Source organism: Zootoca vivipara, chromosome 12 (assembly GCF_965207765.1).
Source record: "Zootoca vivipara chromosome 12, rZooViv2.hap1.1, whole genome shotgun sequence".
Classification (NCBI taxonomy): domain Eukaryota; kingdom Metazoa; phylum Chordata; class Lepidosauria; order Squamata; family Lacertidae; genus Zootoca; species Zootoca vivipara.
The window spans coordinates 51042244-51055279 of record NC_142595.1 but is presented as its reverse complement, the minus strand read 5'-3'; the positions used below and the strand labels follow the sequence as shown (position 1 = coordinate 51055279).

Here is a 13036-nt window from a genome sequence, read left to right as displayed (position 1 = left end):
AAGCAATGACAAACCTAGACAGCATCTTAAAAAGCAGAGACATCACCTTGCCGACAAAGGTCCGTATAGTTGACGCTACTGTATAGTTTTCCCAGTAGTGATGTATGGAAGTGAGAGCTGGACCATAAAGAAGGCTGATCGCCAAAGAATGGATGCTTTTGAATTATGGTGCTGGAGGAGACTCTTGAGAGTCCCATGGACTGCAAGAAGATCAAACCTATCCATTCTTAAGGAAATCAGCCCTGAGTGCTCCCTGGAAGGACAGATCGTGAAGCTGAGGCTCCAATACGTATCATTTGCAGGCATTCTTGTAAATTCCCCGTTTTTTAAACGCAGAAGCTCCCAAGTTCAACCTCCAGTGAGCAGAGCCAGGAAATCTCTCCTCCTGAGTGCACCTGAGATTCCGGAGAGCTGCTGCCAGCCAGAGCAGGCAATCCTGGCCTGGGTGAAGGAATAAGCCTGAGCTGGAATGAGGTCGCTTACTAACTCACCGTGTGACACCCCCAAAGGCTCGCTCCACTATGAAGGCCGTTATCTTGTCCTTCACTTCCCCAGTCGCCTCGTCCTTTATCGGCGTTTTCGCGAAAACGGTAAAGATATCTGCAAGGCCACCGTTGCTGCAAGAGATTTGCCAGTCAGGATTCGGAGGCGTTGGCGCTTGTAACTGCAGGACCACAGGCAAGCCTCCAATCTCACATATGAAGGTCTGTATTAATATATTCACAGGTGCCCACTCCATCTGGGATGGGAGTGGGGGAGAGAGACCCTTTGGCGGTCGCCCTCCCATTTTGGAATACTCTCCCCAGGAAGTCCCACCTGACACCTTCCTTATCATTCTTTTTGTCACCAGGACTTTTTTTTTAAAAAAAAGATTCCTTAGATCAGGCATCCCCAAACTTCGGCCCTCCAGATGTTTTGGGCTACAATTCCCATCATCCCTGACCATTGGTCTTGTTAGCTAGGGAACATGGGAGTTGTAGGCCGAAACATCTGGAGGGCCGCAGTTTGGGGATGCCTGCCTTAGATACAATTTTAAACCTCCTAAACCAGGCATGGCCAAACTCGGCCCTCCAGCTGTTTTGGGACTACAACTCCCATCATCCCTGACCACTGGTCCTGTTAGCTAGGGATGATGGGAGTTGCAGTCCCAAAACAGATGGAGGTCCAAGTTTGGCCATGCCTGTCCTAAACTAAAAAACACAAGCAGTTTGGCAGCTTTTAACTTATGGTGGTCTTTTACAGCACCGAGGGCCTTCTGGCGGTTCCCTCATTGCGAGAAGTGAGGTTACAGGGAACCAGACAGAGGGCCTTCTCGGTAGTGGCACCCGCCCTGTGGAACGCCCTCCCAGCAGATGTCAAGGCAATAAGTAACTATTTTACTTTTAGAAGACAACTGAAGGTGGCCCTGTTTAGGGAAGTTTTTAATGTTTAATGCTGTACTGTTTTAATATTCAGTTGGAAGCCGCCCAGAGTGGCTGGGGAAACCCAGCCAGATGGGCGGGGTATAAATAAATTATTATTATTATTATTATTATTATTACATCTTGACATTTATATTTTTTTATTTTTGGGGAGGGGGGACATATTTCATTTTGATTTGATAGCTGCATTCCATGCTTTTGCAACAACACACGTTGAACTCAAAGAGGCTCACAACAACACGGGTTGCAAGGGGGGGACACTGGAATATCAAACACAGCAGCATACAAAGGAAGCAAACCCGGGGGGGGGGGGATAATCCAAAAATAATTAATACAAGTCAGTAAATATCAGTCTTTTTCTCTCTCTCTCTCTCTCTCTCTCTCTCACACACACACACACACACACATTCCTTTTTAACCACGCCTTTGGTTGACCTGATCAACATCCCATACCCTTTTAAAATGTGGCTCTTTCGGGGGGGTGTATTATTGGGTTATTGTTTTTATTTTTATTTTTCATACTGTGATCTTTTTATTTGAACCACCCTGAGACCTCCAGGTATAGGGCGGTATATAAGTTCTAATAAATAATAATAATAATAATAATAATAATATATATTATTATTATTATTATTAGATCAAAAGCAGCAGTATAAAAATTATCCAAAATATACTGAGGAAGGGGGTAAAATAAAAAAATTCCTTCAGTAGCACCTTAAAGACCAACTAAGTTTTTATTTTGGTATGAGCTTTCGTGTGCATGCACACTTCTTCAGAAACTTCATGCACACTGCATGCACACGAAAGCTCATACCAAAATAAAAACTTAGTTGGTCTTTAAGGTGCTACTGAAGGAATTTTTTTATTTTGCTTCGACTCAGACCAACGCGGCTACCTACCTGTAACTGAGGAAGGGGGTGTTTTCTTTTGAGAAATGTTACAGGTTCAAGGCTCTTTTTGTGAAATCTCTGCTCCAAGGTGGGTGGCAAACACTCCCCCCCCCTTGCCCCAATCTGTGCCTCCTCCTCCTCTACCTACCCACCCAGGCTGGCCCCCAACTCACCTGATCCAAATCTTGCTCCCATTGAGAGTGTAGTAAGTGCCGCAGGGGCTGAGCTCAGCCGTGGATCGGATGGAAGCCGCGTCCGAGCCGCTTGTGGGCTCCGTCAGGCAGTACGCAGCAATGGTCTCACCTGGAGGGTTTTATTTTATTTTATTTAAAAAGAAGGTCGTCATGGGAAGACAGAGGCACCCAAAATACGCACAGCCACCTTTGCCTACAAGGTCTGAGGCGGCTTCCAAGTTTTATGCGATATAAGCATCCCTCAACCCTCGTGATCCAGATAACACAATCCGGATGGAAAGAAGAAAAAACCCCGACCGGGGAAGAACGGCAAACCAAGTTGATGGACTCTGCCGAAATGGCAAAATTAACTGGAAAGCTCAGGAAGCAAGACGACAAGAACTTTTAAAAAAAGAACAGGGAGAAAATATATATAATTTATTTAGGAAACCATTGAAAGCAGATGAAAACGCTAGCAGGATTTTAATCTCCCTTGCAAGGTAACAAAGACTATGGACAATTTAGATGGATAAAAAAATGTGGGTAACGGGCTGATATTGACACTAGGACCCATGGAGGGAAGGGGAGGGGAGGCAGTCATGAGATTCAGAGAGATCTCGCTATATGGATTTTCAATGGATTTTGTTGCAAGTTTATTATTTTTTTAATCAAATAAAAACTATTTCAAAAAATAATAAGACAACCCATCCTTGTGCACACACACAAAAAAAACATGCATACACCATGACAAAAGGGAATTTAGGCAGGTGAATGGCCCCGCAGGAATGTTGGGCGGCAAAAGGGGGAACTTGTGAAGCGAGGAACCTTTGAAGCGGGGATTCATGCAGCAGGAGGGACCGTGTTGCAGGGTGCACCTCCCTCCCTCCACTTCCTTCCTCAGCCCCTTATTCTGCCCCTCTCCTCCCCATCGCCTGCCACGGGTTATGATGTCTCTGCTCTTCAGCTCCCCCCCCCACCAAGGCCACGCCCCCTTACCTGTTGCCAGTTTGGGGAGGTACTTTTCCTTCTGCTCCTTGGTGCCATAGAGGAGGATGCCTTTAAACCCAATCGACTGGTGGGCCCCCAAGGTGATGCCCACCCCCAGGTCGTGCATGCCGACGACCTCCACCATTCGCGCATACTGCGGTGGGAAGAGAGAAAAAGGAGGAATTGTGGCTGGGGTCGTCGGCCGTGAAGCATTCAAAGCTCTCTCTCTCTCTCTCTCTAGTCTCTGAGCATGGGCAGAGCACATTTTTCTCGGCGGCGAGAAAGCTCAGCCTTCCTCAAAGCAGGAAAGCCGCCCCCATCCCTGAAAGGACAATGTCTGCGAACATGCCATGACATCACAGCAACTCGACCAATGGCTGCACAGAGCAGCAGGGAATTCCTCTAAGCTCGCAAACCTTTAGGCCGTTTCCTTCCCAGGCTTCCCTCCGAGTCTGGCAGCGTTGGGGGAAGGATGAGGGGGGTGCCAGCCCTCGAGCCTCACCTGGGTGTTGCTGAGCCCCAGCCCTCCGAGGTCGACAGGGATTTGCATGCCAAAAGCTCCGAGCTCCTTGAGGCCTTCCATGGTCTTGTCCTCCACTTTCTCCAGCGCATCGTTTTTGGCCGGGTCGTTCACCTCCTGGTGGAGGGAGGGAGAGTCAAAATGATGGGGAAAGTGTCTATTTAAACTAGGGGGTCAGCAAACTTTTTCAGCAGGGGGGCAGTCCACTGTCCCTCAGACCTTATGGGGGGCCGGACTATATTTTTTTGGGGGGGTGGAGGAAAATGAACTAATTCCTATGCCCCACAAATAACCCAGAGATGCATTTTAAATAAAAGCACACATTCTACTCATGCAAAAACACGCTGATTCCCGGACCATCCACGGGCTGGATTTAGAAGGCGATTGAGCTGGATCCGGCCCCTGGGCTTTAGGTTGCCTACCCATGATTTAAATCAGGGGTCAGCAAACTTTTTCAGCAGGGGGCCGGTCCACTGTCCCTCAGACCTTGTGGGGGACCGGACTATATTTTGAAAAAAAAAAATGAACGAATTCCGATGCCCCACAAATAACCCAGAGATGCATTTTAAATAAAAGCACACATTCTACTCATGCAAAAACACGCTGATTCCCGGAGCATCCACGGGCCGGATTTAGAAGGCGATTGGGCCGGATCCGGCCCCCGGGCCTTAGTTTGCCTAGCCATGATTTAAACCCATTCTGTGTTTCCCTTCGCTGTTGGCAATGTGTCCCCCCCAAGGTTCAGCCAAAACCTGCCATTTCTCCGCAATTCCCACCCACATAATTCTGGCCCTGCCCTAATAGATGATGATGATGATGATGATGATGATGATGATGATGATGATGAAGACAGACACCATTCTGGGAGTCCTCACCTCAAAGAAGCGAGAGACGGGGCCCACCAGCTCTCTTAGTGTCTGGGCTTGGTCTTCATTTAGAACTGCAATAAGAGAAGGAAAACATCAGCTCTTAGCCCGGCACACCTAGAGTTGGACTTTCCTATCCTCAGCTAGGGACCCAGGTGGCGCTGTGGGTTAAACCACAGAGTCTAGGGCTTGCTGATCAGAAGGTCGGCGGTTCGAATCCCCGCAACAGGGTGAGCTCCCGTTGCTCGGTCCCAGCTCCTGCCCACCTAGCAGTTCGAAAGCACATCAAAAGTGCAAGTAGATAAATAGGGACCGCTCCGGCGGGAAGGTAAACGGCGTTTGCGTGCGCTGCTCTGGTTCGCCAGAAGCAGCTTTGTCATGGTGGCCACATGACCCGGAAGCAGTCTGCGGACAAACGCCGGCTCCCTCGGCCTATAGAGCGAGATGAGCGCCGCAACCCCAGAATCGGACACGACTGGACCTGATGGTCAGGGGCCCTTTTACCTCTTTATCCTCAGCTAACGTTCTTACACTTAAAACACAAACCCACAGACATCCCTCTGCCTTGCCCTTTACGGAAGAAGGAAGCGAGATTAAGTAATTTGTTCGTCTAGGACAGGGGGGTCAGTAAACATTTTCAGCGGGGGGGCGGTCCACTGTCCTTCAGACCATGTGGCAGGCCGGACTATATTTTGGAAAGAAAAAAAAATGAACGAATTCCTATGCCCCACAAATAACCCAGAGATCCATTTAGAAATAAAAGGACACATTCTACTCATGTAAAAACATGCTGGTTCCCAGACCATGCATGGGCCAGATTTAGAAGGCGATTGGGCCAGATTCGGCCCCCAGGCCTAAGTTTGCCTACCCATGGTCTCTAGGACTAGGTCAGGTACCCCCAACTTGCAGCCTTCCAGGTGTTTTGGCCTACAACTCCCATCATCCCTAGCTAACAGGACCAGTGGTCAGGGATGATGGGAATTGTAGTCCAAAACATCTGGAGGGTCGAAGGTTGGGGGTGCCCGGACCAGGTCAAAAATGGGCTCCTGATTGAAGTATCTAGTCCTCAGGAGGAAAGTACAGGAAATGAGGCAGACCCAGGACTCAAAATGAAGGGGGTCTTGGGCTGGGTTTCTGGCAGGTGTACGAATTGTTATTATTACTGTATTTGCATTTCCTTTCCTTCTGTATATAATTTTATTAAGTTTTCTGTTTTACTATTTAAAATACCTATTTTACATCCAAAAGAGATCAACAATTTCCCTTCGTCTTTATCCATGGTTCATTTTACACATCACAAATCCCTGCATATTTTACAAAAACTACACCATTTAGTATTCCATTATTGCACCCATCAAAACTTGTTTACACTGCTGAATTTATCTTAATGCTGCCCGCCTTTTCAGCTGTACACAATTATTTCCCATATAGTCAATAAACGTTCTCCAATCTTCTTTAAACGTATCTTCTTCTTGTTCTCTCATTCTATATGTTACGTCTGCAAGCTGGGCATATTCTGTCAACTTAAGTTGCCATTCTCCTTTAGTTGGGACCTCGCTTATTTTCCATTTGGGGGCTAACAAAACACGGGCCACAGTAGTGGCATACATAAATAACCTTTTTTGACACCTGGGAATTTCAGTCTGAATTATCCCCAACAGAAAGGACTCTGGGTTTGTTCGGAAAGTACTTTTAAATATTTTCCCCAATTCATTATGGATCATTTCCCAATACTCTGGATTACAGTGGTACCTCGACTTACAAAGGCGATCCGTTCTGCGGCGCTCTTCGTAAGTCGAAACCTTCGGATGTCGAAGAGTCCATTTTGCGCTTTGCGCATGCGCAGAACGCACGCGCGGCGAAAATACTTCCAGGTTTGCCGACTTCGTAAGTTGAAACCTTTGGAAGTCGAGGTACCACTGTATTGTTGTTGTTGTTGTTTACATGCTGCCCATCTGACCGGGTTACCCCAGCCACTCTGGGCAGCTTCCAACAAACTAAAACACAGTGAGACATCAAATAATTAAAAGCCCTCCAACCATAGCTGCCAAGTCTCCCGTTTTCCCCGGGAAATCCCCGTTTTTCCAGCTGTTCCTAGCTGAAAAAACTGTTTTTTTTTTGTTTTCCCCGGTTTATTCTGGCGCAGCGGCCATTTTGGAACTGGGCGGAGCATGCTCAGAAGCGACTGCAGTGCAACTTCTGGCGTGGCGGCCATTTTGGAACTGGGCAAAGCAGCATCAAAAGTCACTTCTGAGCATGCTCCGCCCAGTTCCAAAATGGCGGCAGCGCTACTTCCGGTCTGCTATTTCCGGCCCGGTCCCTTATTTCTCTGACAGCAACTTGGCAGGTATGCCTCCAACCCATCTCCTCTCCAAGCCCCTGGCGTTTACCTGAAGGATACGGGAAGACCTGCTCTGTGTTGATTTGGCCCTTGAACATCCCAACGGCAAATGACTTTGACTCCTGGATGGAGAACAAGGGGAAGAGTTGTAACATTCGGGGCTTTTTAGAGAAAATTTCAGTGAGTCTCATCATGACAGAATTCAATAAAACCACGCATATCCCAGAGAAAGCGGAAAACTTTTTCTCCCTCTCTCACAGCACTAGAAGCTGAATGTTGGAGGTATTCAGGACAGATTAAAAAGGAAACCCTTTGGTACACAATGTGTGGTTAAACTCTGGAACTCCCTGCCACAGGAGGGAAGGACGGCGGCCAACATGGATGCCTTTAAAGATGGATTAGACCAGGCACCCCCAAACTTCGGCCCTCCAGGTGTTTTGGACTACAATTCCCATCTTTCCCGACCACTGGTCCTGTTAGCTAGGGATCATGGGAGTTGTAGGCCAAAGAGGGCCGCAGTTTGGGGATGCCTGGATTAGACCAACTCAGGGAGGAGAAGTAGCCAGGAGGGCTCTGGAGGAAGCAATGCTTCTCAATATTGGTCGCTGGGATGAGAAAATGGCACAGGCTGTGATGCAGGTGGGGGGCTGAAGACAACCGATGGAATACAATTGGGGAATATTTCACACCAAAACCTACATCTGCTTTTCTACATGGATTAATGTGAAAATGAGGGTGAATCATTGATCTTTGCGAGCTTCCTCCAGGGCCTGGGGGGGGGAGGGGGAGCTGAAAATCAACCAATGGGTAACAACGTGGAATAAAAAGGCCTCTTGCGGGTTAATAGACATATGGATTTGCTAAATATGATAGAAAGCCATACACCACTGATTGCGATGATAAGACAAGGGCTAAGATCGGAATTACGAAACTGGAAGAAAACAGAGAAGAACGCAGGAACAAGTGAAAGAAACGTTCTCCCGACAGCCAGAACATGGGAAGTCCCATTAAATTATTTAATTTGGAATACTGTATATAACATTATTGTTTGTATTACGATGTGGCAGGATTTAATTTGATCTGCTACCAATTGGAATGTTATTAAGGGAAAATTAATAAAAAATTATGTGTGTGTGTGTATGTATATATATATATATATATATATATATATATATATATATATATATATATATATATATAATCTCGGGCGCTGGAAGCCACAGGAGGAGGGGAGAGGGCTCTTGTGCCAGGATCCTGCACGTGTTTGGCCACTGTGAGCGCAGGATGCTGGGCTGGCTGGGCCATGGGCTTGATCCAGCAGATTTTCCTTACATTCTTAGGAACTCGGTGGGAAAGGAACCTGCATGGCCTGCATAAGGTCTCGGGTTCAAATCCTGCCACCTCCGTGAAGGGCTCGGAAGGAGCCTGCTCATCAGTCAGAGACCCTGGAGAACCAGCCAGCCAGCCAGCCTGGACCAGAGGGTCTCACTCTGCATCACAAAACATCCCATGTCGGTTCAGGTGCTCCCGCGGCAGCTCACAACCGACAGCTGCATGCAGACCGACATAAAATTAAACCATGTCTCTCTTTGCAAAGGAGAGTAAAGGCAGGGGAGATATTAATACCAGCTAACTTTCGCCGGTGCAGAAACGCCCACACGCGTACGTTTCGGAATTATACCTGCCCTATAATTAGCTGCAAGGGCTGTCGCGCTCACACCCTTATCATCCTATTTAATTATATTTGTTAATTTGCATTTAGCTATATTTTTGGGAAACGGCTACGCTCCACCTCCGCCATCGGAGGCGACTTTACTTTCGACGCCAGTCGCTGAAAACCACAGGAGGGGAGAGGGTCTTGTGTTCGGATCCTGCTTGCGGGTTTCTGATAACGTGCATCAGGGTGGCCCCAGCGAGAACAGGGTGCCGACCTGGGTGGGCCTCTGGCCTGATCCGCCACAGCATTCCTTACATTCTTCAGGTATTCCAAAGACAGGACATGAAAAAAGGCCTCTTGCCTTTCGATACCACCTGCCCAACCGTGTACAGTGGCGGAGACCAGGAAAAGGTGAATGGGGTGGGGGTGGGGGGTTGCAGCGGAATTATCACCATATGTTAAATTAGCATACTGCCCTATGCCCATAGAGGTGAAACTCGGAAAATTAGAATATCGTCAAAAAGTGCATTTATTTCAGTAATGCAACTTTTTATTTTTATTTTTACAAATGCTTTCTTTTGCAAATTCCACAGTAATAAAACAAATACAGTGGTACCTCGACATCCGAACGATTCAACTTCCGAAGGTTTCGACTTATGAAGTTGACAACCCCGGAAGTCTTTTCGCCGTGCGCATGTTCTGCGCATGCGCAGAAGCGGCGCACGCAATCGGCGCATGCGCAGAAGTGGCGCTTTGACATCCGAAGACGGCCGCGGAACGGATCGTCTTCGTAAGTCGAGGTACCACTGTAGTTACAATAATGCAAAAAAAAAAACCAAAAATAAACATCGCTATTACATTTCATTAATTACATTCCATTTATAATTGACCTGCCTAACGACAAATAATTACAATTACAACAGATAAAGGCTTGTCATATCTTGCTTTGCATGTCATGCATCTAATTCAAATGTTGGTTTCACCTTTTAAGTTGCGTTACTGAAATAAATGCACTTTTCGACGATATTCTAATTTTCCGAGTTTCACCTGTAGATCTCAGGGCGGTTCTCAACACAAAATAACAATATATATTAAAAAAAACATATTAGAAATAAGAACAAAGACAACCCAATAACCCCCCTCGCACGGCACATTTAAAAGGGCATTTAATTTAAAAGGCAGCCTTTTAACCAGTTAAGCCCCCAAACACTTGGGGGCCCTTGGTCAGGCAGCCCTCTCCCCCACCGCCCTCTGAGCACAGGGAACGAATGTTTGTGAATACCCCATAACATCCCGGAAGCTCAAGTCAGTGGGGAGGTCGAGGGTTTGCACAGCAATATACGACTCTGATTTTTCACAACGGCATTTTCCCTCGAAACGGGGCTGGGGTGGCAGGTCAGAGAACCAGGAGACCACCTGAGCACCAATCTTTTGTTTTCCCCAAAATTCACAGCGGGGGGAATGAAGTCAAACTGCCAAATATCTTCCCCACCATCAATTCCCTGTCGTCGTCCCCGGGCAAAAAATGGAAAAAAGCACCTACTGCAATTAGAGGTTTCTTTTCCGATATCGTTTGGGAAACTGCGTCTGATTTAGCACTCGATTTCTCCAGCACGGCCTGCAAAAAGCGACAAAAACGTTACTTGGTGTTAAAGGCTAGAGTAGCGTGGCGTTATATAAAGCTTTGTTGGCTTATCAACCTGCTGACCAGTCAACAGAAGGACCTCGGCCAAGAAGCAAAGCAGAATGGGATGTTTTTAAAAGTTAGATGGTGAAATATTTTCCCAATGATTACTCTTGGTTGAGCATAGACCAAAATGCATCTGGTCCATGGGGTCACGAAGAGTCGGACACGACTAAACGACAACAACTTTATTTGATATAAGTTGCTTATTCTAAAGTTATGTTTTATTATCACATTTTTAAATTGGATTAGATTGTTATAAGGTGTGCATTCTTAGAATCATAGAATCATAGAGATGGAAGAGACCACAAGGGCCATCCAGTCCAACCCCCTGCCAAGCAGGAAACACCATCAAAGACCTCCAAAGGAGGAGACTCCACCACACTCCTTGGCAGCAAATTCCACTGCCGAACAGCTCTTACTGTCAGGAAGTTCTTCCTAATGTTTTTTTTTTGTTCTTTGTTGTTTCTTCAGATTGTAAACTGCCTTGGGTATAGTAAAATAGAAAGGCGGTACAGTATACAAAGGAAAAGTGAAATGAAATGATCAGAAAGGAGGTTCCGGTCAGGAGGAACTTTCTGACAGCAAGAGCTGCTTGACGGTGGAACGGACCCCCTTGCAAGAAGGTGGCCTCTCCTTCCTTGGAGGTTTTTCAGCAGAGGTTCAAAGGCTATCTGCCATGGATGCTTTAGCTGAGATTAAAGCACTACAGGGGGTTGGGCTAGATGACCACTGGGTGTCCCTCCCAATTCTATGCTACTAGAATTCAGCCTGCCCACTGCTGGGGGCAGAGTGCTGGTCCTCCAGCCTAACCCGGCACAGTCCCTCTTACTGGTTCAGACTGGAGCCGGACCTGAAATCAGCCCTGCAGTGGGGAGGAGACGGCAGAGGAAAATCCTGGCAGGATCCCAGGACATTGGCCACTTTGTTCCAGGAATTCCAACGCAGCTGGGATGAGCAATCCTCCTTCTCCAGCCATGTGCCGGCTCACCTTTCCCCTACATACTTCCCAAATCGGGGATTACATAACCTGACCTTTCCCCTAGAAAATGCCGGGTGGAATAATACCTCCATTTGCAGAACCAGCACGGCTGCAGGTGACGCACAATCCCTGCTCCACATTTGTAGGAAATCAGCCTTTTAAGCAAAAAGGTAAAGGCAAAGGGACCCCTGACCATTAGGTCCAGTCATGACCGACTCTGGGGTTGCGCGCTCACCTCGCATTATTGGCCGAGGGAGCCGGCGTACAGCTTCCAGGTCATGTGGCCAGCAGGACTAAACAGCACATGGAAACGCCGTTTACCTTCCCGCTGTAGTGGTGCCTATTTATCTACTTGCAGTTTGACGTGCTTTCGAACTGCTAGGTTGGCAGGAGCTGGGACCAAGCAACGGGAGCTCACCCCGTCGCAGGGATTCGAACCGCTGACCTTCTGATCAGCAAGCCCTAGGCTCTGTGGTTTAACCCACAGCGCCACCTGGGTTCCTTATTCCTTTTAAGCATAGCAGCAGCCAAACTTTGGAACTCCCTGCCTATTGACGCCAGGCAGGTACCATTTTTGTGCTCTTTTCAGGGCAAATTACAGATAGATAGATAGATAGATACTGTAGATAGATATAGATAGATAGATAGATGAAAGTTTACTTTCTCTGCCCCCCTTTTTCTCCCCACTTCTATTTTTTCCAAAACCCATTAACATTAATGTCTCACATTCAATGTATGAAGGACACTATGACTTGAGAACAGATGCTGTATGTACTTTTGCTACCTAAGAAAATCTTCTAATAAAAGCAATGACCAAAAAACCATTTTTGTTTAGGCAAGCCTACCCAGGTATGTGGAATGCTTAATTGTTATCCGGTTGCTTTAAACAGCTGTTTTTAACCGTTTTTTTCGTGATAATTTCACTGTTCTATCATTTTTGTTAACCGCTTTTTGTTTTACAAGCAAGCAGCGTATTTACGAGACAAAATAATGTCTGGAAATGACAAGTTACAAATCCATCTGGTTTGAGATTGTGGAAATGTGTCGCTAGATTCCACCTTGGTGGGGCTGCAGCCGCCTCTGGGGTGGAGCGGAGTGGGCAGTTAATAAATGCCTGTTCCAGCCAATTCCAGGCATTTGGGTGAGAAAGGCTTGCCTTTTAGAGCAACCACATCCTAAGGACACACTCTGACTTCAAAGCACTTCAACGGGGGGGGGGGGGGGGGACTTTGGCCTCCCGACTGTCATGGGATCCTGTAAAGGATTTGTGGCACTAGGGGTTCAGAATTTATATATACAGTGGTACCTCGACTTACGAACAACTCGGCAACCGAATTTTTCGACTTGCGGATGGGGGTAATGGCCGCACGCTTACGAATATCTCGACACCTGGAAAAAATCCCCGGCGGTTTTAAATAGGGATTTTGCGACTTACGAATTTTTAGATGGGGTTGCTTCGACTTACGAATTTTTCCGTTTCCAATGCATTCTTTTGGGAAAGCGTGTTTCCAATGG

At 47.0% G+C, this 13036-nt stretch overlaps 1 protein-coding gene across 1 annotated transcript in view; it reads right to left on the bottom strand.

Moving 5' to 3' along the window:
- Positions 1 to 13036, bottom strand: part of ACADVL (acyl-CoA dehydrogenase very long chain) — a 35102-nt gene that overhangs the window by 20346 nt on the left and 1720 nt on the right. Inside the window, exons 3-9 of the mRNA XM_060281921.2 lie at positions 10399 to 10473; positions 7248 to 7320; positions 4867 to 4931; positions 3974 to 4108; positions 3481 to 3625; positions 2485 to 2614; positions 492 to 617 (exon numbers count right to left, since the gene is read on the bottom strand). Of these exons, the coding sequence (XP_060137904.1) occupies positions 492 to 617; positions 2485 to 2614; positions 3481 to 3625; positions 3974 to 4108; positions 4867 to 4931; positions 7248 to 7320; positions 10399 to 10473 (749 nt within the window). The remainder of the gene's footprint in view (positions 1 to 491; positions 618 to 2484; positions 2615 to 3480; positions 3626 to 3973; positions 4109 to 4866; positions 4932 to 7247; positions 7321 to 10398; positions 10474 to 13036) is intronic.